This window comes from Somniosus microcephalus, unplaced genomic scaffold, assembly GCF_052327205.1.
Source record: "Somniosus microcephalus isolate GS21.2 unplaced genomic scaffold, FLI_Smic_1.0 unresolved_chr6, whole genome shotgun sequence".
In the NCBI taxonomy this organism is placed as follows: Eukaryota; Metazoa; Chordata; class Chondrichthyes; order Squaliformes; family Somniosidae; genus Somniosus; species Somniosus microcephalus.
The window spans coordinates 3582452-3609523 of NW_028225184.1; the positions used below are offsets into that span (position 1 = coordinate 3582452).

Consider the following 27072-nt stretch of genomic DNA (forward strand, 5'->3'; position numbering starts at 1 on the left):
TAGGGCCGAATAGCCTACTCCTGTTCCTATCTTCTATGTTTCTCTATATTAAATTCCATCTGCCCATTCTGCTAGCCTTTCCATGTCCTGATACAGTCGATTGGTATCACCCTCACTGTTTGCCACACGCCCAAGTTTGGTGACATCGGCAAATTTAGAAATTCTACACTGCATTGCAATATCCAGGTCATTTATATGTATATGAGCAGGCTCGAAGGGCCGAATGGCTGACTCCTGCTCCTATTTCTTATGTTCTTACAAGTGCAAGTCTATCTTGAACCAACAACCTTCTGACTCTACTATCCACTGAGCCACAGCTGACTCCAGTCTTTCACACAGTTTCACCATAACTTCCTTGCTTTTTGCACTCTATGCCTCCCCTAAAGCAGGGGAGTTATGATGAATTGTTAGTTTTTTTTGCAGGGTGACCAAGTTTGTCTGCAGGAAACAAATGTGCATGTCAAAGAAGCTTGTATTGTGAAGCTTGTGCCCCTTTGCCAGGCCCGCTGCCCCTTTCCCAGATTCCAGCCCCAGCTCTGTGCCGCCTGCGGCCCCTCTCCCAGATTCCAGCCCCAGCTCTGTGCTGACTGCGGCCCCTCTCCCAGATTCCAGCCCCAGCTCTGTGCTGAATGCGGCCCCTCTCCCAGATTCCAGCCCCAGCTCTGTGCTTCCTGCGGCCCCTCTCCCAGATTCCAGCCCCAGCTCTGTGCTGACTGCGGCCCCTCTCCCAGATTCCAGCCCCAGCTCTGTGCTGACTGCGGCCCCTCTCCCAGATTCCAGCCCCAGCTCTGTGCTGACTGCGGCCCCTCTCCCAGATTCCAGCCCCAGCTCTGTGCTGACTGCGGCCCCTCTCCCAGATTCCAGCCCCAGCTCTGTGCTGACTGAGCTGCTCTCAGCTGGGGACAGCGCCTCACAATCGGCCCCAGCGCACCTGAGCTGGAGAGGTGGCCCCGCCCCCTTGCGCGCCGCCATTGGTTGACGGACCAGGCCGCCCAGTTCAGTCCGCCCTCGTCCAATTGGTCAAAGCTCCCGTCAGTCACAGGCCGGGCCTCCATCCACCTGAATTGCCTCTTCCTCTGAAGACGTCACAATCGGGCCCCAGCCTACCAGCGCCGGGGAGGAAGGTCCCGCCCCCTAGCCGCGCCGCCATTGATTGGAGGACCAGGCCGCCCAGTTCAGTCCTCCCAGCTTAGCCCTCTTCCTATTGGTCCGCGCTCCCGTCAGTCAGATTCACGTTGCTCCGGCTCACTCCGCCCCCCCGCGAGGCTCAATCCGCTCCGTCTGACGTCCGCGGTGGTCCCGCCCGCCCGACTCAGGTTTGGTTTTCTCGTCTTTTACTTTATAATCTCGGTCTCCGCTCCTCACCTCGACTTAAATCGATTCCCCAACAGTTGACTTTACCCCAGCCGCTGATTCCGCCTCTTCACCGGGCCCGGCCTTCCGGCTGCTCCCCGGAGACCCCGCGCAGGCGCACTGGCAGCCTGGTGTTGTGGTGGGGCTGAATGAGCATGCGCGGACCCGCCTCTCCACATTTAAAGGGACACCCGCCCCCTCTACATTTAAAGGGACACCCCCTCTCATGTATTCTTATGATGAAACAGAGAAGATAGGAGTAGGCCTTTCGGCCACTCGAGCCTGCTCCGCTATTCAATGAGATCATGGCTGATCATCCAAATTAAGTACCCAGTCCCTGCCTTCGCCCCATATCCCTTGCTCCCTTTAGCCTTAAGAAATATATCCAACTCCTTCTTGAATATATTTAATGAATTGGCTTCAAGTGCCTTCTGTGGTAGAGAATTCCACAGGTTCACCTCTCTCTGGGTGAAGTAATTCTTCCTCATCTCTAAATCTAAAGATAAGGGGTAAGCCATTTAGGACTGAGATGAGGAGGAATTTCTTCACCCAGAGAGTGGTGAACCTGTGGAATTTTCTACCACAGAAGGTGGTGGAGGCCAATTCATTAAATATATTCAAGAAGGAGTTAGATATATTTCTTAAGGCTAAAGGGATCAAGGGTTATGGGGAGAAGGCAGGGACAGGGTACTGAATTTGGATGATCAGCCATGATCTCATTGAATGGCGGAGCAGGCTCGAGGGGCCGAATGGCCTACTCCTGCTCCTATCTTCTATGTTTCTAAGTTTCTATGCGACCCCTGGTTCTGGAACCCACAACCATCAGGAACATCCTGCATCTAGTCTGTCTAGTCATGTTAGAATTTTATAAGTTTCAATGAGATCCCCTCTCATTCTTCTAAACTCCAGCGAGTACAAGCCCAATCGACCCAATCTCTCCTCATACGTCATTCCTGCCATCCCAGGTATCAGTTTGGTGAATCTTCGCTGCACTCCCTCCATTGCAAGAACATCCTTCCTCCGATAAGGCGACCAAAACTGCACACAATACTCAAGGTGTTGTCTCACCAAGGCCCTGTACAACTGCAGCAAGACATCCTTGTTCCTGTACTCGAACCCTCTCGCTACGAAGGCCAACATAACATTTGCCTTCTTATCCGCCTGCTGCACCTGCATGCTTACCTTCAGCGATTGGTGCACAAGGACACCCAGGTCTCTTTGCACTTCCCCTTCTCCCAATCTATTGCCATTCAGATAATAATCTGCCTTCCTGTTTTTGCCACCAAAGTGGATAACCTCGCATTCGTGGGGGGGCCCAATGAGCATGCGTGGCCCCACCTCTCCACATTTAAAGGGACACCCACCCCCCTCCATATTTGAAGCGACTTCCTCCCCCCCTCGTGTTGTCTTCTGATTAAAGGGACAGTGACAATTCCCCCGGCCACCGCACTTTAGCAAGGATGTGAAAGACCTTGAGAGCCAGCCAGTGGCTCCATTGGGAGCACCCTCGTCTCTGAGTCCGAAAGTTGTGGGTTCAAAGACCCCACTCCAGGGACTCGAGCACATAAACCTAGGCTGACACTCCGGGACAGTGCCGAAGGAGCGGTGCTTAGGGGGCGCAGCCCTGTCGGAGGGTCAGTACTGAGGGAGCACTGCACTGTCGGAGGGGCGGTACTGAGGCAGCACCACACTGTCGGAGGGGCGGTACTGAGGCAGCACCACACTGACGGAGGGGCAGTACTGAGGGAGCGCTGCACTGTCGGAAGGGCAGTACTATGGGAGCACCGCACTGTCGGAGGGGCAGTACTGAGGGAGCGCTGCACTGTCGGAGGGGCAGTACTGAGGGAGCGCCGCACTGTCGGAGGGCCATCTTTCGGATGAGACATTCAGGTGGACATAAACGATCCCACTATTTCGAAGAAGGGCAGGAGAGTTATCCCTGGTGTCCTGGCCATTATGTATCATGCAAATTGGCTGCAGTGTTTCCCACATTACAACAGCGACTACACTTCAAAAAGTACTTCATTGGCTGTAAAACCGTTGATTGTGAAATGCGCTGTGTAAAGGCCAGTCTTTCTTTATTTTCTCTCCTGTATTTACATTAATTACTTATATAAACCTGTTTTACCGTCTCTTGCAAGGGGAGGAATTGCAGACGGGCAGCTTAACGCAAACTTCACACGAAGATCTGAGAGAGTCACTGGATTCATCAGGACCTGAATATCATCGACATATGGAAGCGGAAAGCAGCAATCAGAATGCGGGCAAACTGCACACGTGTCTTGTGTGTGGACGTGGATTCAACCGAAGGTGCAGCCTGGGGAGGCACAAGTGTAAGCAAAGCGAGGAGAGTCTGTGCAAATGTCAGGAATGCGGGAAGGGATTCAGTTGCCTCTCCGAGCTGGAGACTCATCAACGCAGTCACTCCATGAAATGGCCGTTCACCTGCTCCATGTGTGGGAAGGGATTCACTCAACAATCCGCCCTGCTGAAACACCAGCGAGTTCACACCGGGGAGAAGCTGTTCGCTTGCTCCGTGTGCGGGAAGGGATTCACTCAACAATCCGCCCTGCTGAGACACCGGCGAGTTCACACCGGGGAGAGGCCGTTCGCCTGCTCTCACTGTGAAAAGAGGTTTAAACAGTCTTGGAACCTGTTGATACATGAGCGTGTTCACACCGATGAGAGACCTTTTCAGTGCTCCGACTGCAAGAAGAGCTTCAGAAGGTCCAGCGACCTGATACAGCACCAGCGAGTTCACACCGGGGAGAGGGCGTTCACCTGCCCAGTGTGTGGGAAGGGATTCACTCTCTCCTACGCCCTGCTGATACACCAGCTGGTTCACACTGACGAGAGGCCATTCTCCTGCTCCGAGTGCGGGAAAGGATTCAATTGTCCCTCCTCTCTGCGGATACATCAGCTTGTTCACACTGATGAGAGGCCGTTCACCTGCTCCGAGTGCGGGAAAGGATTCACTCGTCCCTCCTCTCTGCGGGAACACCAGCTGATTCACACTGACGAGAGGCCATTCTCCTGCTCCGAGTGTGGGAAAGGATTCACACGTTCCGACTTTCTGCTGATACACCAGCGAGTTCACACTGACGAGAGGCCGTTCCCCTGCTCCGAGTGCGGGAAAGGATTCACTCGTCACTCCTCTCTGTGGCTGCACCAGTGAGTTCACACTGACGAGAGGCCGTTCTCCTGCTCCGAGTGCGGGAAAGGATTCACACATTCCGCCTCTCTACGGGAACACCAGCGAGTTCACACTGACGAGTGGCCGTTCACCTGCTCCAAGTGCGGGAAAGGTTTCAGTCGTCCCTGCTCTCTGCGGCGGCACCAGCTGGTTCACACTGACGCGAGGCCATTTAAATGTTCCGACTGCGACAAGAGTTTCAAATGCTCCAAGAACCTGAAGATGCATCGACGCATCCACACCGGGGAGAGGCCGTTCAGCTGCTCTCACTGCGGGAAGAGGTTTGGTGAGTCATCGACCCTGGTGAGACACCAGCGACTGCACACCGGGGAGAGGCCGTTCACTTGCTCAGTGTGTGAAAAGGGATTCACCAGTTCATCTGAGCTGCTGAGACACCAACGAGTTCACACCTGAGCACACTGGTCCCATTCTGCTGTTAATCACATGAAGGACTGTTCTGTGTTAATAATGGCAATTACGGGGTCGGGGGGGTGGTGGGGGGGAGGCAGTTTGAAGATGCTGATAACCCCAGTAACTAGGCTGGAGTTTAAGAGGGGTCAGCCTCGGCTCAGTGGGCGACACTCTCACCTCTAGAGTCAGAAGGTCGTGAGTTTGAGTCCCACTCTGGAGACTTGAGCACGTAATCTAGGCTGACAAGCCAGGGCAGTACTGAGGGAGAGCTGCTCTGTCAGAGGTGCCATCTTTCGAATGTGACGTTAAATCGCTGCCCCGTCTGCCCTCTCAGGTGGGTGTAAAAGATCCCGTGGCCGCTATTTTGAAAAACGGAAGGGAGAAAGGATCTCGACTTGGAAGATCAGGAAGTAGATGTGAAACTGTAATGTCGCTTCAAATGATTGTAAGACTGAATTTAACTGTGACTGTAATAATTATGTTTTGTAGGTAACAGAGCGTGGGAAAAACCAGTACGAATCCAGTCTGAGGTGATTTTGGTGGTGCCTCCTGTGTCACTACCACCACAACTACCATGGTTTACGGGTCTAACGGGACCTGGCCCATCAACCAACACGTTTTTAAGTAGGAGCTGCACAGTTATGTGGCACAATTCAGACCAGACATTCCCCTATTGTTTGAGGGTTTCAGTGAGCTCATGATACGACTGAACTCCTCCCTAAAGCATTTTTATGTTTTTGAGCAAGACAACTGGAGAATAGATATTGAAATTGAAAGCATAAGGGACAACACACACTGGTGGGATATTGGGCTTAATACATCAGCATGCCCTTAGGCTTGTATTATTTCACACGCTCTGGTTGTTCTCCAACTTGTAATGATTTTGTATTTGAGATATGTAACCCATGGAGTAAAACTTTGAACTATGTAAGATCAGAAGTTTGTTTAAGATCTACCCAGTTAAACACAAATGTCACAAGGTAGGGAGTCAAAAATTGTTAGGACTAATAAGACAACATAGGGACAAGCATGGAAATTCCTCATTGGATTAGGATAATTTCCCATGTACTGGTCATATCCCAACTTGTGGTAATGATGTGCTTACTATTCTACACCTGCTACCTGAAACACCTAAAGTCCAATGCCCAATCACATTTAAATATGATCACAGCCCAGAACATGTTAGAGTTACATAAGCGGAAGAAAAATAATCCATATGTAAGATTTTAGTTTTGAGGGGTCGGCAAATGCCTCGCCCTCAAGGTAGGGATCTGTAGGATAGGGTGTACCTGTAGGATTTAGTAAACATTATTAAGATTCGATAACCATTTTTATATAACTATAATATGTGCAATTGTATGTTAGACCCTAAAAGCCTGCATAAAATGGAGAATGGCTGAGAGCAAAGCAGGATGGGATTATGCCAACCTGACTAAAACCTCTGTTTAAAATTACTGAAGTAATGGAATGTTGTGCTAAGTTTATGGAGACGAGGAATTCAGCAATATTATGCTTAAAGAGATAAAAACTAGAGAGATAGATAAGAGTTGGAGACGTCCTTCATTGGTCCAGCTATCGGATGGACCGACTGTTTTGTCAACATTCTAGGAAGTTTTGTGTGAAAAGTGAACATAGAGTCAGAGTTATACAGCAGAGAGAGGCCCTTCGGCACATCGCGTCCGCGCCGGCCATCAAGCCCTGTCTAATCCCATTTCCCAGCATTTGGTCCGTAGCCTTGTATGCTATGGCGTTTCAAGTGCTCATCTAAATGCTTCTTGAATGTTGTGAGGGTTCCTGCCTCTACCACCCTTTCAGGCAGTGAGTTCCAGATTCCAACCACCCTCTGGGTGAAAAAGTTCTTCCTCAAATCCCCTCTAAACCTCCTGCCCCTTACCTTGAATCTATGCCCCCTGGTTATTGACCCCTCTACTAAGGGGAAAAGTTCCTTTGTATCCACCCTATCTATGCCCCTCATACTTTTGTACACCTCAATCAGGTCCCCCCTCAGCCTTCTCTGCTCCAAGGAAAACAACCCCAGCCTGTCCAGACTCTCTTCATAGCTGAAGTGCTCCAGCCCAGGTACCATCCTGGTGAATCTCCTGTGCACCCTCTCCAAAGCCATCACATCCTTCCTATAGTGTGGCGACCAGAACTGCACACAGTACTCCAGCTGTGGCCTTACCAGCGTTTTGTACAGCTCCATCATAACCTCCCTGCTCTTATATTCTATGCCTCGGCTAATGAAGGTAAGTATCCCATATGCCTTTTTAACCACCTTATCCACCTGTTCTGCTGCCTTCAGGGATCTATGTACATGCACACCAAGGCCCCTCTGATCCTCTGTCTTTCCTAGGGTCTTACCATTCATTGTGTATTCCCTTGCCTTGTTAATCCCTCCGAAATGCATCACCTCACACTTTTCAGGGTTAAATTCCATTTGCCACTGTTCTGCCCATCTGACCAACCCATCTATATCGTCCTGCAGACTGAGGCTATCCTATTTACCACCCCACCAATTTTCGTGTCATCTGCGAAGTTACTGATCATACCTTTTACATTCACATCCAAATCAATAATGTAGACCACAAACAGCAAGGGACCCAGCACCGATCCCTGCGGTACCTCACTGGACACAGGCTTCCAGTCACAAAAACAACCTTTGACCATCACCCTCTGCCTTCTGCTACTAAGCCAGTTTTGGATCCAATGTGCCAAGGCACCCTGGATCCCATGGGCTCTTACCTTCTTGACCAGTCTCCTATGCGGGACTTTATCGAAAGCCTTACTGAAATCCATGTATACCACATCCACTGCACTACCCTCATCCACACACCTAGTCACCCCCTCGAAAAATTCAATCAAATTGGTCAGACATGATCTTCCCTTGACAAAGCCGTGCTGGCTATCCCTGATTAATCCTTGCTTCTCCAAGTGGAGACTAATTCTGTCCCTCAGAATTTTTTCCAATAATTTCCCTACCACTGATGTTAGGCTCACTGGCCTGTTATTCCCTGGTTTATCCCTACTACCCTTCTTGAATAATGGTACTACGTTAGCTGTTCTCCAGTCCTCTGGCACATCCCCTGTGGCCAGAGAGGTTCTGAAAATTTGTGTCAAAGCCCCTGCAATCTCCTCCTTTGCCTCATACAGCAGCCTGGGATACATCTCGTCCGGGCCTGGGGATTTATCCACTTTTAAGCCTGCTAAAACTGCTAGTACCTCCTCCCTCTCGATGCTAATATGTTCAAGTATATCACAGTCCCCCTGCCCAATTTTTATGTCTACATCGTCCTTCTCCATAGTGAACACAGATGCAAAAAATCTGAGATAAAGGCACTTTGTAATGCATGGAGAAAAAGTCAGAAGGATCAAACAAGGTCATAAGATGGCTAACGAGGGAGCAAGACTTTTTACCAGGTGTTAGAGGATCAATTACTGCCACGTCGGCAAAACGAGAGGGAAAAGGGTATAAAGGTACAGGTTTTGAACATTGAAAGCAGCGCACCCTGTAACCAGAGATTGATAGGAGCTTCGGTCAACAGAACACAGCAAGATCCCAAGGAAGCGCACGTGGGTCAACGGAACACAGCAAGATACATCAGGAGACTTGTGCCGCGGACACTCTGAAGGAACGCCGGGGTTTCAACGATCAGACTGTGACTATCTTCTTGTTAAGTACTACTTCTTTGTGCTGGCTGTTTAATGCTTAATAAACCTGTTTTACTGATACACAATACACCTGGACCCAGAGCGGTTTGTGTAGTCACGGACTGTTTTACTGATACACAATATACCTGGACCCAGAGTGGTTTGTGTAGTCACGGACTGTTTTACTGATACACAATATACCTGGACCCAGAGCGGTTTGTGTAGTCACAGACTTTCTTACTGATAGATGGTTACAGTGAGGGGGTGGTGTGTACCGAGAGTGCTACAGTGAGGGGCATGGTGTATATCAGGGTTGTACAGTGAGGGGTGAAGGGTATATCAGATTGTTATAATGATGGGTGTGGTTAAATCAGAATTTTTCAGTGAAGGGTGTGGGGAACAATGAGTGTTGTGGGTTTTACCAGTGTGTTAGTGTGAGAGGTGTGTGGTATTTGAGAGTGGGGTCTATCTGTGTGTTTCAGTGAGGGGTGCTGGGTATATCAGAGTGTAATGAGTTATACCAGAGTGTTAGAGTGAGGGTTGTGGTGTATGTCAGAGTTTTACAGTGAGGGATCTGGGTTTTATCAGAGTGTTATATTGAGAGGTGTGGGGTATATCAGAGGGTTACATTGAGGGGTGTGGGGTATATCAGAGGGTTAAAGTGAGGTGAGTGGGATATATCCGAGGGTCAGAGTGAAAGGTTTGGGATACCTAAGAGAGGATTAAATTGACGGGTATATCAGAGTGTTAAAGTGAATGCTGTGGGGAATATCAGAGCATTACAGTGAGGGGTGTGGGGTATATCAGTGCTACAGTGAGGGGTGTGGGGTATATCACAATTTTCAACTGAGGGATGTGGCGTATAACAGAGTGTTACAGTGAGGGGTCTGTGGTATATCAGTGTTACATTAAGGGGTGTGGTGTATGTCAGAGGGTGTTACAGTGAGGGGCGTGGGGTGTATCAGCATGTTACAGTGAGGAGTGTGCGAAATATCGGATTGTTATATTGATGGGTGTGGGTTATATCAGAATGTTTCAGTGAGGGGTGTCGGATGTATCATCAGCGTGTTACAGTGAGGGACGTTCGATATCTAGTAGAGTTTCAATGAGAGGTGTAGGGTATATCAGAATGTTATATTGAGAGGTTTGTGGTATTTAAGTCAGTGGGTTGTATCTGAGTGTTGTAGTGAGGGGTGCTGGGTATATCAGAGTATAGTGAGGTATACCAGAGTGTTAGAGTGAGGGGTGTTGAGTTTGTCAGAGTATTACTGTGAGGGGTCTGGGTTTACATCAGATTGTTACATTGGGGTGTGAGTGGTATATCAGAGTGTTAATGTGAGGTGAGTGGGGTATATCGACATGTTATTGAGAGAGGTTTGGGACATGTAAGTGAGGATTAAAGTGAGGGGTCTATCAGAGTGTTACAGTGAGTGGTGTTGGGTGTATCAGAGTGTTACAGTGAGGGGTGTGGGATATATCAGAGTGTAACAATGAGGGGTGTGGGGTAAATCAGAGTGTTAAAAGTGAGGTGAGTGGGATAGATCTGTGGGTCACAGTGAGAGGTTTGGTATAACTAAGAGAGGATTAAGGTGAGGGGTATATCAGTGTTAAAGTGAATGCTGTGGGGAATATCAGAGCGTTACAGAGAGGTGTATGGTGTATATCAGTGTTACAGTGAGGGGCGTGGGGTATATCACAGTTTTCAACTGAGGGATGTGGGGTATAACAGAGTGTTACAGTGAGGGGTGGTTTATATCAGAGGGTGTTACATTGAGTGGCGTGTGGTGTATCAGAGTTACAGTGAGGGGTGTGTGGTATATCAGATTGTTATAGTGATGGGTGTGGGTTATATCAGATTGTTTCAGTGAGGGGTGTCGGAAGTATAATCAGTGTGTTACAGTGAGAGGTTTATGGTATTTAAGAGAGTGGGTTGTATCTGAGTGTTTCAGTGAGGTGTGCTGGATATATCAGAGTGTAGTGAGGTATACCAGAATTTTAGTGTGAGGGTTGTGGGGTATATAAGAGTTTTACAATGATCAGTTTTGGTTATATCAGAGTGTAACATTGAGGGGTGTGGGGTGCATCAGTGTGTTAAAGTGGGGTGAGTTGGGTTTATCGATCTGTTACAGTGAGAGGTTTGGGATATGTAAGAGTGGATTAAAGTGTGGGATATATCAGAGTGTTACAGTGAGGGGTGTGAGGTATATCAGAGACTTAGAGTGAGGAGTGTGGTGTATATCAGAGATTTGCAGTGAGGGGTGTGGGGTATATCAGAGACTTACAGTGAGGAGTGTGTATATCAGAGACTTACAGTGAGGAGTGGTGTATATCAGAGTGTTACAGTGAGGGATGTGGGGTATATCAGTATTTACAGTGAGGTGTGGGGTATATCAGAGTGTTACAGTGAGGGGTGTGGGGTATATCAGTGTTACAGTGAGGGGTGTGGGGTATATCAGAGAGTTACAGTGAGGGGTGTGTGGTATATCAGTGTGTTACAGTGCGGAGTGTGGGGTATATCAGTGTTACAGTGAGGAGTGTGGTGTATATCAGAGTGTTAGTGAGGAGTGTGGGGTGTTTGTGAGAATACCAAGGTCAAGGAACCAGAAACTGCGAAGGCAGCAAGAAGTAAAATAAAAAGGCTAAACTGATCTTTGGCTGCTAATATGGCTGGCGCCCACAAATGTCACACCTTGCTGTTAGGAACAATATAAGTCAGTGTGCAGAAGTTACACAGACAATAGGCGATCAGAAAACGCATTACCATGATTGCAAACGCATTACCATAATGTTTAGGTGATCATGAGCACATTACCAGGATATTTACTTAACTGTAACCCATTCAGTTAAATGTGACTTCTTTATTTCAAACTGCCAGGCCAGGAAATCAAATTAAATGTATATGTGCACAGCTCAGGATTGGCTCAGAATGTACGATGTGTTAATGTCTTCTCAAATGCAAGTAAAGTAATGTAGCACACGGTATGGCAAATTGCTTGCTCTGTTGGATTCGCAGACTCTTGCAGGAGTCGGTGTCGATATATCAGAGTAAGACTCCGCGGATAATAAATCGTTTGAATTCTCCAGTTGTTCGACTCAGTGTTTACTGAACCAGACTGAGGGTAAAAGAATCCGTTCTAACATTTGGTGTCAGAAGTGGGATCTCAACGGACAGTCACCAAGAGTTTGCGAACTAAGAGTTGAATTGTCTCGGACGTGGAGAGAGGAAATGGGCCCCCGATGTAAGTAGTTTCCTGTACTACCTTGGTTTTCCTCTGATTCCACCAGTCTGACGACGAGTTGGCCAATCGCTAACTCCCGTGTGGTGTCCCGCCGAGATCCAAGTCAGTCTGGCGAATACTGGAAGGGATAGGTGATTAGGTCAGTGATCGGATATCACTGAGGGTCAGTGATCAGATATCGCTGAGGGTCAGTGATCGGATATCACTGAGGGTCAGTATACGTACTGAGGGAATAACTAGGAACTGTGTAAACTTAGAAATAAGCACTTGTGTCAGGTAACGCGTCGACCTCGTATCTCACTTGGCCCGCCTAGGCTCTGAACAAGTTTAAAACGCGACTGTGTAAAGTTCACAAGGGGAGTAAGATGGGTAACTGTTTAGATACCACGACTGAATCGGGTAGCGCCTTACAGACCCTTTGTGAACAACATCCTGACAAAGCGAAGCAACTCAGACAGTTGTCGGGAGGATTAAATAAGAAATTAGGAAGTGATCAATGGCCACTAGGAGGAACTAAGAATCTAGATGCCGCTAAAAAGGCTCAAGAACTAATTTGGAAAAGTAACAGGGGCACCACTGCCAAAGAACTAATTGCCCTATGGAGACAGTACTGTCAGGAACTGAAAGAAACTTCCTTGCTAGCAAGTTGGCAGGATAATGCCTTAAAATTAGGAATAGCACTGACAGGGGGAGGGGTAGTCAAATCAGTAGAGGTATTGAAAAAGGAATGCGCTCATGAGAAACGCTCAAAACAGGAGCCTGAAAAGACCATGAGCGAGCCTGGAAAGGCTGATAAGAGTGGATTACATAATCCAATGGTTGGCCTTGCCTTGACAGAGGGAGATGGTGATGATGATTTGGACGAATGGAATCACAGGGCTCAGGTTGTTCCCCACGCTCCCCCCCCGTACGTTAACATTTATCCCCCGGTGGCACCCGCACCAGCTGTACAAACCCCCGCGCCGACACCTCAAGTATCTGCCAGTGCCGTTTCCCCGCCGCCGTCAGTCACGGTTCAAGTAAATAATCCCCCGCCGGTCCAGATGGGAGACCAACAACCGGGTCCCCAGTATACCGACCCTGTTGCCTTTTACACCCGACTCAGGACTAAGAATAATCGGCCCCCGATGACACCCTCCCCACCCCAACCCAGTCCATCAAGGTCACGAAAACGGAGAAATCAAAGGCAGATGATTCAAAGTCAGAGACTAGAGAGTCAGAGCCAGAGTACCCGCAAGGCTTTAAGGTCCTTTTTAGAGTGCCGGGACCATAGTGACATTGACAGTGGAGATTCAGGAGACGACTTTTCATCCCTGGAATCAGAATCCGATACCGAGAGACCCGCCAGAAATAAACCGACACCCCGGCAGTTGCTGGTGAGACAAATGCCTAACCCTGCCTTTAACGCGAATATTCCAGTGGCCGCCGATAACCCCCGAACCATAGGTATCTTCTACCCCTGGAAACCTAACGAGATAATGGCTATCTTAACCGGGATGCCAGATTGGAAGAAATCCCCCACCTTGTTTGTAGAATTCCTCCGGACTACTATACTCGTCTATAATGCTGAATCAACAGACTTATGGGCGTTAGTACAGCAGATCTTGACTCCCGCCGAACACGCAAGGTTTTTGGTTAACGTAGGCTTTGAGGACCATGCCACATTAGAGGCTCAACACGCACAGAGTGCTGCTCGTGAACGCACCATACTCACTGCTTTAACCACCACGCTGCAGAAACCCATTGACATATCCAAGGTGTTGGATACTAAACCACGAAAGGGCGAGGGAGCAGTGGAATTCCTAGAGAGATTCTCTGAGGTATATCGGAGTCAGTCAGGAGATGCTAATTACCGGAACAGAGCAAACTCGCCGCAATACTGTGCTATCCTGATAAATTGTCTACCAACCTCGGTGTCTGAAGCAATTAAGACTAACAATATGGACTGGTCAGAGAATAGTCCCAGCCAGATGGCCAGGGCAGTGAAATATTATTGGAAAGAGAGTAAGAGTCAGGAGAGTCAGCCCCAGGTCAAGGTCAAGACTGAGTACGTGATAAAAAGGAAGAGCCAAAGCCCACCCAAGATGTGATAGGATATCAGACGGAGCCCCAGTACTGCGTCCCAGGGTGGGTTGATAGACAAGGGTACAGAGATACCAGCCATCCCAACGGACCAACCGTCCCTAATTATGGCCCACCCTACGCTCCCCCAAGACAAAATTTCGGCGATAGAGGAAGAGGAGGGAGGCAAGCAGGGTCAGATACCTGTTTTAATTGTGGCCAGCAAGGCCATTGGAGCAGGGAATGTCCCTCCCGAAGACAAGGAAGAGGGGGCCACATGCAAGGACAACGGGGAGGTTGGCAGGGAAATTGGGGACGAGGAAGATATACAGACTTCTCCCAGAATAATCCGTTTCCCCAGTACTGACTAGCCAACCTCGTGGCAAACGGGTTCCAGTCGGACAAGGAGCCCGTTCTATCCCTGCTGATTGAAGGGAGCCGACATACGTTTCTGGTAGACACCGAAGCTGCTATGTCATCTGTCCGATCAGAACTCAATCTCCCTAAATCCGGGGAGACACAAAGCCTGTCCGGATTCCAAGGACAAGTGTGCCAGTACCCGATATCAGAACCAGTTGAAGTAGCATTTCAAAATGAGTCTGTGAAACACCAATTCGTGATCACAAATGGGCTGGATTGCAATCTCATGGCCAGAGACCTGTTATGTGCATTTCAACTAAGACTTGAGTGTGGGAACGAAGGAATAACTGTAAAACCATGGGCCCCTAAAAGACAATGTTACGTCTCTATCACCCCACAATGGTGGACTCTGGACTTAAAAGATGAACCCCCACCTCATGTAACCCTAGCTTATGATCGAAGTGGAAAGGATAAGGAATTGGAGAATTTTTACCAAGCTTATGAAGGGACTGAGTGGGATAGAAACAGAGATAGGAACAGGAGTAGGCCATTCGGCCCTTCGAGCCTGCTCCGCCATTCAATGAGATCATGGCTGATCTTCGTCTGAGATCATAGCTGATCTTACCAGTTCAGTACCCCGTCCCCGCCTTTTCTCCGTAACCCTTAATCCCCTTAGCCTTCAGAAATATATCCAATTCTCTCTTGAAAATATTTATTGAATTAGCCTTCACAGCCCTCTGTGGCAGGGAATTCCACAGGCTCACCACTCTGAGTGAAGAAATTCTTCCTCATCTCTGTTTTAAATGATTTGCCCGCTATTTTTAGACTGTGGCCCCTGGTTCTGTGCTCCCCGGCCATTGGAAACATTCTCTCTGAATTCAGCCTGTCCAGGCCTGCCATAATTTTATATGTTTCGATGAGATCCCCTCTCAATCTTCTAAACTCCAGTGAGTACAAGCCCAAACTATTTAATCTCTCTTCGTAGGTCATTCCCGCCATTCCAGGTATCAGCCTGGTGAATCGCCGTTGCACTCTTTCCATGGCAAGAACATCCTTCCGCAGATGGGGCGACCAAAACTGTACACAATACTCCAGATGCGGTCTCACCAGCACCTTGTACAGCTGTAGTAAGGTATCCCTATTCCTATACTCGAACCCCCTTGATATGAAGGCCAACATACCATTTGCCTTCTTAATCGCCTGTTGCACCTGCATGCTCTCCTTCAGTGACTGGTGCACAAGAACACCCAGGTCCCTCTGCACTTCCCCATCTCCCAATCTATTGCCATTTAGATAATAATCTACCCTCCTGTTTTTACCCCCAAAGTGGATAACCTCGCATTTATCCACATTATAGTGCATCTGCCACGTATCCGCCCATTCCCCCAACCTGTCCAAATCGCACTGTAGCCTCCTGACATCCTCATCAGAGCCCACCCCTCCTCCTAGTTTAGTGTCGTCAGCGAATTTGGAAATATTGCATCCAATTCCCTGATCCAGATCATTTATATATATTGTGAACAGCTGGGGTCCCAGGACAGATCCTTGCGGCACCCCGCTGGTCACTGCCTGCCACTCCGAAAACGAGCCGTTTATTCCAACTCTCTGTTTTCTATCCGCCAGCCAGTTCTCTATCCACGTTAATACTTTGCCCCCAATCCCATGAGCCTTAATTTTGCATGATAATCTTTTGTGTGGAACCTTATCGAAGGCTTTCTGGAAGTCAAGGTACACCACATCCACTGGCTCTCCCCCATCTATTTTACCAGTTACTTCCTCAAAAAATTCCAGCAGATTAGTCAAACACGATTTACCCTTTGTAAATCCATGTTGACTCTGTCCGATCCTTTCCCCATTTGTCAAGTGCTCCGCTATTTTATCCTTAATAATGGACTCTAGCATTTTGCCCACAACCGATGTAAGGCTTACTGGTCTATAATTCCCTGCTTTCTCTCTACCCCCCTTTTTAAATAATGGGGTAACATTAGCTACCCTCCAATCCACGGGTACTGTTCCCGAGTCAATGGAGTTCCGGAAGATGATCGTTAGAGCATCTGCTATCTCCAGGGCCACCTCCTTAAATACCCTAGGATGTAGTTTATCAGGCCCCGGGGATTTGTCGGCCTTCAGTCCCCTCAACTTACCCAACACCATATCCCTAGAGATACTAATTTCTGTCAGCTCCTCCCTCTCATTAGTCCCTATGTTTGTCGATATTCCTGGGAGGTTATTTGTGTCCTCCTTTGTGAATACAGAACCAAAGTATGAGTTTAATTGGTCTGCCATTTCCTTATTCTCCATTATATATTCTCCCGAATCGGACTGCAAGGGACCGACTTGGGATTTTACCAGTCTTTTCCTCCTGATATACCGATAAAAGCTTTTGCAGTCTGTCTTTATGTTTGCTGCAAGTTTACTTTTGTATTCTATTTTCCCCTTCCTGATTAATCCCTTTGTCCTCTTTTGCTGTATCTTGTACTGCCCCCAATCTTCCGGTCTGGTGCTTTTTTTTGCCAGTTGATATGCCCTTTTTTTTGATTTTATGCTGTCCCTAATTTCCCTCGTTATCCACGGTTGAGTCACCTTTTTAGGTTTATTTTTGTGCCAAACCGGTATAAACATGTTCTGGAATTCTTCCATTCTATCTTTGAATGCTTGCCATTGTCTATCCATTGTCAATCCCCCCAGAAACACCACCCAATCAATCTTACCCAATTCCCGTCTCATACCCTCATAATTCCCTTTATTTAAGTTCTGGACCTTAGTCTCTGATTCAATTTCCTCACTCTCCATCTCGACTGAGAGCTCGATCATATTATGATCGCTCTGACCCAAGGGGCCTCGTACAAGAAGATTGCTGATAAGTCCCTTCTCATTGCACAATACCCAGTCTAAAATGGCCTGATCTCGAGTCGGCTCCTCGACATATTGGTCCAGATAACCGTCCCGAAAACATTCCAGGAATTCCTCCTCCTCAGAATTTTTACTAGTTTGGGTAGTCCAATCAATATGTAAATTAAAGTCACCCATGATGACAGCTGTGCTCTTATCGCACGCTTCTCTAATTTCCCTTTTTATGCCTTCCCTCACCTCCATATTACTATTTGGAGGCCTATATATCACACCCACTAACGTTTTCCTCCCCTTGCTATTTCTCATTTCTACCCATACAGATTCCGTTTCATCCGAGTTAATATCCTTACTTTCCATTGCATTAATCCCCTCCTTTACCAGCAATGCTACCCCACCTCCCCTACCTTTTTGCCGATCCTTCCTAAATATTGTATATCCCTGGATGTTAAGTTCCCAGCCTTGCCCACCCTGCAGCCACGTTTCTGTAATCCCAATCAAATCATACTTGTTTACCTCTATTTCCACAACTAATTCATCCACCTTGTTCCTAATGCTTCTAGCATTAAGATACAAAGCCTTCAGGCTTGCTTTTTTCACACTCTCATTATGAATTAGTTTGGCCCTTTGTGTTTCTCTCCTTTGCTTATTGCTTCTCACCTTTCTACCATCTATTTCTGACTTCATATGACTTCCCACTACCTAGGTTCCCATCCCCCTGCCAAATTAGTTTAAATCCTCCCGAACCGCCCTAGAAAATATTACCCCGAGGACATCGGCTCCCTCACAGTTCAGGTGTAGACCGTCCCCTTGGTACAGGTCACTCCTCCCCAAGAACTGGTTCCAATGCCTCAAGAATTTAAATCCCTCTCCCTTGCACCACTGCTCAAGCCACGTATTTAGCTTATCTATCTTACTCTCTCTAAACTTATTAGCTCGTGGCACTGGTAGCAATCCAGAGATTACTACCTTTGAGGTCCTACTTTTCAATTTAGCTCCTAACTCCCTAAATTCAGCTTGTAGGACCTCCTCCCTCTTTTTACCTACATCGTTGGTACCTACATGTACCACGACAACTGGCTGATCCCCCTCCCCCTTCAGAATGCTCTGCACCCGCTCCGAGACATCCTTGACCCTTGCACCAGGGAGGCAACATACCATCTTGGAGTCTCGGTCTCGGCCACAGAAACTCCTGTCTATCCCCCTTACAATTGAATCCCCTATCACTATAGCCCTATCCCTCTTTTTCCCACCCTTCTGTGCAGCAGAGCCAGTCATGGTGCCCTGAACCTGGCTGCTGGTGCCTTCCCCTGATAAGTCATCTCCCCCAACAGTACCCAAAACGGTAAACCTGTTTTGGAGGGAGATGACCGCAGGTGACTCCTGCACTACCTTCCTGCCTTTACCCTGCCTTTTGGTCACCCATTTACTGTCTGAGCTAGCCTTTACCTGCGGTGTGACCAACTCACTGAATGTGCTATCCACAAGATCCTCAGCATCGCGTATGCTCCAGAGTGAGTCCATTCGCAGCTCCAGCGCCGCCATGCGGTCCGCTAGGAGCTGCAGCTGGACACACTTCCTGCACACATAGTTGTCAGGGACAGTGTCCCTGATTTCCCACATGGCACAGGAGGAGCATGACACGGGTCTGAGCTGCCCTTCCATGACTTAACCCTTACAAGACCCTTTTATTTACTACGATTTAGCTTAATTATTGAATTCTACTTAGAATAAGTTTGTGAAAGTACTCACCAACCAGTCACCTACCTGTTTTCTGGTGTTGTATTTTCACTGCCGCCTCCTGTCCTGGAACCTTTTCCACCTAGGTTAGGCTCCTGAAATAAAATAAATTGAACCTACCTTTTCAACTTCCCCTAACCCCTAAAAGGTTAGAGGAGGTGGAAGGGTGGGAGACACTACACTGTAGTGTTTCGGGTTTAGCAACAGCTCCACTTATATAAGAGTTACTGGCCTCCTGCTCTCCTGACTGCACCAGCTGTGAAAGAAAAAGCCCGCGAAAGGTGAGCTTTTAAACTCACCAGTTACTGGCCTCCTGCTCTCCCGACTGCACCAGCTCTCTCCTGGAACCTGGATTGGTCGGTGCCTCTGACTGCTCCCTCTCAAGCCTTTAAGCTCTCCCACCTCGGGCTGCTCCCGCGCAGGTCCGCTGCTTCTCCGGTCTCGGGGCTGTGGGCCTCTCTGCTCTGCTGTTGATTTGGTCCCGCCTCTGCTGAACCCGCCGGTTTTAAGTGCCGCCGGTCGCGCTGCTGCTCTCCCACAGGTCCAAGCTCTCTGACCTCGCCTCTGCTGAACCCGCCGGTTTTAAGTGCCGCCGGTCGCGCTGCTGCTCTCCCACAGGTCCAAGCTCTCTGACCTCGCCTCTGCTGAACTCGCCGGTTTTAAGTGCCGCCGGTTGCGCTGCTGCTCTCCCACAGGTCCAAGCTCTCTGACCTCGCCTCTGCTGAACTCGCCGGTTTTAAGTGCCGCCGGTCGCGCTGCTGCTCTCCCACAGGTCCAAGCTCTCTGACCTCGCCACTGCTGAACCCGCCGGTTTTAAGTGCCGCCGGTCGCGCTGCTGCTCTCCCACAGGTCCAAGCTCTCTGACCTCGCCTCTGCTGAACCCGCCGGTTTTAAGTGCCGCCGGTCGCGCTGCTGCTCTCCCACAGGTCCAAGCTCTCTGACCTCGCCTCTGCTGAACTCGCCGGTTTTAAGTGCCGCCGGTCGCGCTGCTGCTCTCCCACAGGTCCAAGCTCTCTGACCTCGCCTCTGCTGAACTCGCCGGTTTTAAGTGCCGCCGGTTGCGCTGCTGCTCTCCCACAGGTCCAAGCTCTCTGACCTCGCCTCTGCTGAACTCGCCGGTTTTAAGTGCCGCCGGTCGCGCTGCTGCTCTCCCACAGGTCCAAGCTCTCTGACCTCGCCACTGCTGAACCCGCCGGTTTTAAGTGCCGCCGGTCGCGCTGCTGCTCTCCCACAGGTCCAAGCTCTCTGACCTCGCCTCTGCTGAACCCGCCGGTTTTAAGTGCCGCCGGTCGCGCTGCTGCTCTCACACAGGTCCAAGCTCTCTGACCTCGCCTCTGCTGAACTCGCCGGTTTTAAGTGCCGCCGGTTGCGCTGCTGCTCTCCCACAGGTCCAAGCTCTCTGACCTCGCCTCTGCTGAACTCGCCGGTTTTAAGTGCCGCCGGTCGCGCTGCTGCTCTCCCACAGGTCCAAGCTCTCTGACCTCGCCACTGCTGAACCCGCCGGTTTTAAGTGCCGCCGGTCGCGCTGCTGCTCTCCCACAGGTCCAAGCTCTCTGACCTCGCCTCTGCTGAACCCGCCGGTTTTAAGTGCCGCCGGTCGCGCTGCTGCTCTCCCACAGGTCCAAGCTCTCTGACCTCGCCTCTGCTGAACTCGCCGGTTTTAAGTGCCGCCGGTCGCGCTGCTGCTCTCCCACAGGTCCAAGCTCTCTGACCTCGCCTCTGCTGAACTCGCCGGTTTTAAGTGCCGCCGGTTGCGCTGCTGCTCTCCCACAGGTCCAAGCTCTCTGACCTCGCCTCTGCTGAACTCGCCGGTTTTAAGTGCCGCCGGTCGCGCTGCTGCTCTCCCACAGGTCCAAGCTCTCTGACCTCGCCACTGCTGAACCCGCCGGTTTTAAGTGCCGCCGGTCGCGCTGCTGCTCTCCCACAGGTCCAAGCTCTCTGACCTCGCCTCTGCTGAACCCGCCGGTTTTAAGTGCCGCCGGTCGCGCTGCTGCTCTCCCACAGGTCCAAGCTCTCTGACCTCGCCTCTGCTGAACCCGCCGGTTTTAAGTGCCGCCGGTCGCGCTGCTGCTCTCCCACAGGTCCAAGCTCTCTGACCTCGCCTCTGCTGAACTCGCCGGTTTTAAGTGCCGCCGGTTGCGCTGCTGCTCTCCCACAGGTCCAAGCTCTCTGACCTCGCCTCTGCTGAACTCGCCGGTTTTAAGTGCCGCCGGTCGCGCTGCTGCTCTCCCACAGGTCCAAGCTCTCTGACCTCGCCACTGCTGAACCCGCCGGTTTTAAGTGCCGCCGGTCGCGCTGCTGCTCTCCCACAGGTCCAAGCTCTCTGACCTCGCCTCTGCTGAACCCGCCGGTTTTAAGTGCCGCCGGTCGCGCTGCTGCTCTCCCACAGGTCCAAGCTCTCTGACCTCGCCTCTGCTGAACTCGCCGGTTTTAAGTGCCGCCGGTCGCGCTGCTGCTCTCCCACAGGTCCAAGCTCTCTGACCTCGCCTCTGCTGAACTCGCCGGTTTTAAGTGCCGCCGGTTGCGCTGCTGCTCTCCCACAGGTCCAAGCTCTCTGACCTCGCCTCTGCTGAACTCGCCGGTTTTAAGTGCCGCCGGTCGCGCTGCTGCTCTCCCACAGGTCCAAGCTCTCTGACCTCGCCACTGCTGAACCCGCCGGTTTTAAGTGCCGCCGGTCGCGCTGCTGCTCTCCCACAGGTCCAAGCTCTCTGACCTCGCCTCTGCTGAACCCGCCGGTTTTAAGTGCCGCCGGTCGCGCTGCTGCTCTCACACAGGTCCAAGCTCTCTGACCTCGCCTCTGCTGAACTCGCCGGTTTTAAGTGCCGCCGGTTGCGCTGCTGCTCTCCCACAGGTCCAAGCTCTCTGACCTCGCCTCTGCTGAACTCGCCGGTTTTAAGTGCCGCCGGTCGCGCTGCTGCTCTCCCACAGGTCCAAGCTCTCTGACCTCGCCACTGCTGAACCCGCCGGTTTTAAGTGCCGCCGGTCGCGCTGCTGCTCTCCCACAGGTCCAAGCTCTCTGACCTCGCCTCTGCTGAACCCGCCGGTTTTAAGTGCCGCCGGTCGCGCTGCTGCTCTCCCACAGGTCCAAGCTCTCTGACCTCGCCTCTGCTGAACTCGCCGGTTTTAAGTGCCGCCGGTCGCGCTGCTGCTCTCCCACAGGTCCAAGCTCTCTGACCTCGCCTCTGCTGAACTCGCCGGTTTTAAGTGCCGCCGGTTGCGCTGCTGCTCTCCCACAGGTCCAAGCTCTCTGACCTCGCCTCTGCTGAACTCGCCGGTTTTAAGTGCCGCCGGTCGCGCTGCTGCTCTCCCACAGGTCCAAGCTCTCTGACCTCGCCACTGCTGAACCCGCCGGTTTTAAGTGCCGCCGGTCGCGCTGCTGCTCTCCCACAGGTCCAAGCTCTCTGACCTCGCCTCTGCTGAACCCGCCGGTTTTAAGTGCCGCCGGTCGCGCTGCTGCTCTCACACAGGTCCAAGCTCTCTGACCTCGCCTCTGCTGAACTCGCCGGTTTTAAGTGCCGCCGGTTGCGCTGCTGCTCTCCCACAGGTCCAAGCTCTCTGACCTCGCCTCTGCTGAATTCGCCGGTTTTAAGTGCCGCCGGTCGCGCTGCTGCTCTCCCACAGGTCCAAGCTCTCTGACCTCGCCACTGCTGAACCCGCCGGTTTTAAGTGCCGCCGGTCGCGCTGCTGCTCTCCCACAGGTCCAAGCTCTCTGACCTCGCCTCTGCTGAACCCGCCGGTTTTAAGTGCCGCCGGTCGCGCTGCTGCTCTCCCACAGGTCCAAGCTCTCTGACCTCGCCTCTGCTGAACTCGCCGGTTTTAAGTGCCGCCGGTTGCGCTGCTGCTCTCCCACAGGTCCAAGCTCTCTGACCTCGCCTCTGCTGAACTCGCCGGTTTTAAGTGCCGCCGGTCGCGCTGCTGCTCTCCCACAGGTCCAAGCTCTCTGACCTCGCCACTGCTGAACCCGCCGGTTTTAAGTGCCGCCGGTCGCGCTGCTGCTCTCCCACAGGTCCAAGCTCTCTGACCTCGCCTCTGCTGAACCCGCCGGTTTTAAGTGCCGCCGGTCGCGCTGCTGCTCTCCCACAGGTCCAAGCTCTCTGACCTCGCCTCTGCTGAACTCGCCGGTTTTAAGTGCCGCCGGTTGCGCTGCTGCTCTCCCACAGGTCCAAGCTCTCTGACCTCGCCTCTGCTGAACTCGCCGGTTTTAAGTGCCGCCGGTCGCGCTGCTGCTCTCCCACAGGTCCAAGCTCTCTGACCTCGCCACTGCTGAACCCGCCGGTTTTAAGTGCCGCCGGTCGCGCTGCTGCTCTCCCACAGGTCCAAGCTCTGAGCCATAGTTACGGGACCGGAGGGGAAAGCAGACTATGTTGAGGTTCCCTTGGAATTGTGGAAGCAACCCCTAACTGTAGCCCCACACCTCACCCGGGAAGTGAACTCCCTCTACCGTGCGAAAGATCTGGGACCCATGGTAAAACAGGCAGTTGAACAAGCTAACCCAGATGACCGGCAGGAGCAGGCCCTGTCAGGCGGTCGAGCTATCCTGTTATACCAAGAGCCAAAGGTAGTCTTGACACAGTTGCACCACCACGTTGGGAATGAGGTACCGGAATACGTCAATCCGCAAGTGTGGGCAGAAGACCCCACACAGGTAGGATGCGTTAAAATAACTCCCATCCAAATCACCCTACAGGAAAATGTTGTACTACCCTCCATACGACAGTATCCGCTGAAACAACAAGCAATACCCAGCCTTGATAAACTGATCACGGGACTACTGACACAAGGAATCCTGATTAAATGTCAGTCCCCGTGCAACACGCCCATACTTGCAGTTCCAAAATCAGGAAAGCCAAACCAGTACAGATTAGTACAGGACTTACGATCTATCGATGCTATTGTACAACCGCTTCATGCACTAGTACCTAATCCAGCTCACATTCTGGCCCAGGTCCCTGCACAAGCAAAAATCTTTGCAGTAGTCGATCTCCAGCACGCCTTCTTCGCCTTGCCACTGGAACCGGCAAGCCAGTACCTCTTTGCTTTTACTTATAATGGACAACAATATACGTGGACCCAACTGCCGCAAGGTTTTGTAAACTCTCCAACATTATTCTCTAGGTGCCTACAAGGACAGTTGCAGACTTTGACCTTGAAACATGGTTCTGCTCTGGTCCAGTACGTGGACGATTTGCTAATAGCTAGCCCTGACGAACAAAGTAACCGGGAAGACACCGCCCAGTTGCTTAATCACCTATTCTCACTCAGGTACGTAGTCTCTCAATCAAAGGTACTAGTGGCCCAACAGAAAGTTAAATTCCTCGGCTTCATGCTCTCAGCAACCGAGCGGAGTCTAGAGAGAAGCAGGATTGAGCCAATCTGTCAGTTCCCCGTACCCCGTAGTGCAAAACAAGTAAGGCAATGGATGGGGATGGTAAACTACTGTAGACAATGGATACCCAACGTCGCTCTAGAAACCAAACGACTAACACCATACACCAGTATGGAGGGCGAGTTTCAGCTAGACCCTGTCGCCATAAGAGCGTTTGAAAGCCTAAAAGAAGCATTGTCACAAGCCCCAGCACTGGGGAGACCCCTGTATGACAGGCCCTTCCAGCTATACTGCACTATCCTCACTGATTGTTCGACTGCTGTCCTAACGCAAAAACATGGGGACAAGCATAGGCCAGTGGCTTACTACTCCTCGAAGTTAGATCCGGTAGCGCTAGGGCATCCCGTATGCAACCAGATTCTGACCGCCATCTATAATAGCCTACAATCGGCTGCCAATCTAACTTTGCAACAAGATATTACTGTATACAGTTCGCATTCGGTAACTGCATTATTAGGCCAATTACAAACTCAGCACCTCACCATGGCCCGACAAAATAAGTACGAGATATACCTGTTGAATAATCCTAAACTGCAATTTAAGCATTGTACTACTATCAACCCAGCATGTTTTCTCACAGAACCACCCCTCGAACAAACAGACCCAGGACATGATTGTCTATTTTTAATCAAGGAAGATACCTCTGTCAGGGAGGATCTATCTGATGCCCCAATGCAGAGTCCTGACACAACCATGTATGTAGATGGAAGTGCGTCCGTCAGTCCCCTTGGGAAAAGACTTTCTGGATATGCAATCGTAGATCAGGACAGTAATACTTTGGAGTCGGCCGCCTTTGAACTTCCGTATTCCGCCCAACAAGCAGAACTGTTCGCATTAATACGAGCTTGTATCTTCGGGAAGGGCTTAAAGGTTAACGTTTATACAGACTCGAGATATGCCTTCGGAGTGGTTCATGATTTCGGACAATTAGGGAAAAACAGAGAGTTCCTAACCTCTGCAGGAACACAGATATCTCATCAAAAATTAGCATCTGATTTGCTACAAGCCCTCATGCTACCAAAACAGATCTCCGTGATAAAGTGCTCCGCACACACAGCAGGACAGACCCCTGTAGATATAGGGAATAGATGCGCAGACCAGGAAGCTAGGGAAGCGTCCCAGGAACAACGAGTGGTTGTGCCTAGAATGATGAGCCAGACTAAAAGCTCAAATAAAAGCAAGTCTCCCTCGGAAAAGCCAATGCCAACCATCCAAGACGTCATTAAGTTACAGGAGGACGCTCCTGACTGTGATAAGGGACTGTGGAAACAGCTCGGTTGTACATATGATTGTGTGTCTAAATTATGGGTCACCCCTGCCGAGCAAACTTGTATGTCAGATGAGCTAGCATTATGGGTTATTGAATGTATACACTTTGCAACTCATTGTGGTGCCAGAGCAACTAGTGAGACGTTATTAGCTACATGGTGGCATCCTAGATTACAAGCTCTGGCTCAAGGTATTAGCAGTCGCTGCCTCATTTGTCAGCAGCATAACCCGGGAAAAGGCATACCTTGTGAAACGGGTAAGACGCCATTACCCACGGGTCCCTTTGAGACCCTCCAGATGGACTACATTGAGTTAGAAAGGTGTCAGTGTTATAAATATGTACTGGTTATTGTTGATGTATTTAGTAAGTGGATTGAGGCCTACCCGACTATGGATAACAAAGCCTCCACTGTTGTAAAAATTTTAATGAGAGAAATTATTCCCAGGTACGGAATTCCAAACCGATTAAGTTCAGACAACGGCCCTCACTTCGTGGGTCAGGTAACCAAGGAGTTCTGCACTCAAATGGGCATCCAACAGCAGCTACATTGTGCTTACAGGCCACAGGCCGCCGGACTGGTCGAGCGGGCTAATCAGACCTTGAAAAATAAACTTGCCAAATTACAGGCCGAGACGGGAACTACATGGCTCAAATTACTCCCCGTGGCCTTGTTCCAAATACGTACTACCCCGGCTGGTGCAGCAAGGTTAAGCCCTGCTGAAATCATATATGGCAGACCTCTCAAAACCCCGTGGAACCAGGAAGTCCCAAAGACTGTCCACTTTCACCACATGACGGCAGAAATGACTAACTATACTTTATCATTAACCAGGGCATTGAAGAGTTTGCACTCCCGGGTACGCGCTGCCTACATCGACCTCCCTCCTATAGTCAGTCCGTCCCAGGTCGAGCCCGGAGCGTATGTATTAATCAAGAATTGGACGCGAAAAGGATTGGAACCTCGTTGGGAAGGACCCTATCAAGTCCTACTCACCACCCCAACTGCTGCCAAAGTAGAGGGAAAGAGTGCTTGGGTTCACCTCCACCACTGTAAAATTGTCAGTAATGCTATGCCTGAAACTTAAAGAATGCTAACCTCTCTTGCTTCCAAGAAATCGCTCCCTAAACAGACGTGCCGCGCTGACCAGCCATGCAGACGTCGCTGTGGATCCTCTCTATCAGTGTCCTGATCACCCTTGGAATAACTCAACAGCCCAGAAGGAGGACATGCCGGCGGAACCAGCCCAAGCGGGTACACCACCTATGCCACGGAGACGTGCTTCGGTGCAATGATGATAACCCAGGCGGGTTCGGGAAATGGAACGTGATCAACTGGGACACCTACATTGGGCTTGTTAGACAGCCCCACCGCTCGCTAATGCTGAGATACATACACAGAGGAACATCAATGGGGCGGAAGTGGAAAGGGTGGCCAGCTTTAAGTTCCTCGGAGTCCACATCACGGAAGACCTCTCCTGGTCCCTCAACACCTCCTCTCTGGTGAAAAAGGCCCAGCAGCGCCTATATTTCTTGAGGAGGCTGAAGGGATGTAATCTGTCAC

The 27072-nt window shown here is 50.5% G+C and overlaps 1 protein-coding gene and 1 long non-coding RNA gene across 2 annotated transcripts; both read left to right on the plus strand.

Moving 5' to 3' along the window:
- Positions 1–1239: 1239 nt before the first annotated feature.
- LOC147086918 (uncharacterized) lies at positions 1240–8693 on the plus strand. Its single transcript, XR_015075586.1, has 2 exons — positions 1240–1316; positions 5447–8693. It is a non-coding gene; the product is annotated as an uncharacterized LOC147086918 (long non-coding RNA).
- On the plus strand, positions 2503–8693 carry LOC147086919 (uncharacterized). The gene has a single exon (XM_085978159.1). The coding sequence runs from the start codon at positions 3587–3589 to the stop codon at positions 4526–4528; it is 942 nt and encodes a 313-aa protein (XP_085834285.1). The 5' UTR covers positions 2503–3586; the 3' UTR covers positions 4529–8693.
- Positions 8694–27072: the final 18379 nt, after the last annotated feature.

Excerpts from the sequence above, each read along its gene's own strand:
- LOC147086919 (XM_085978159.1), top strand. The coding sequence starts at position 3,587 with ATGGAAGCGGAAAGCAGCAATCAGAATGCGGGCAAACTGCACACGTGT.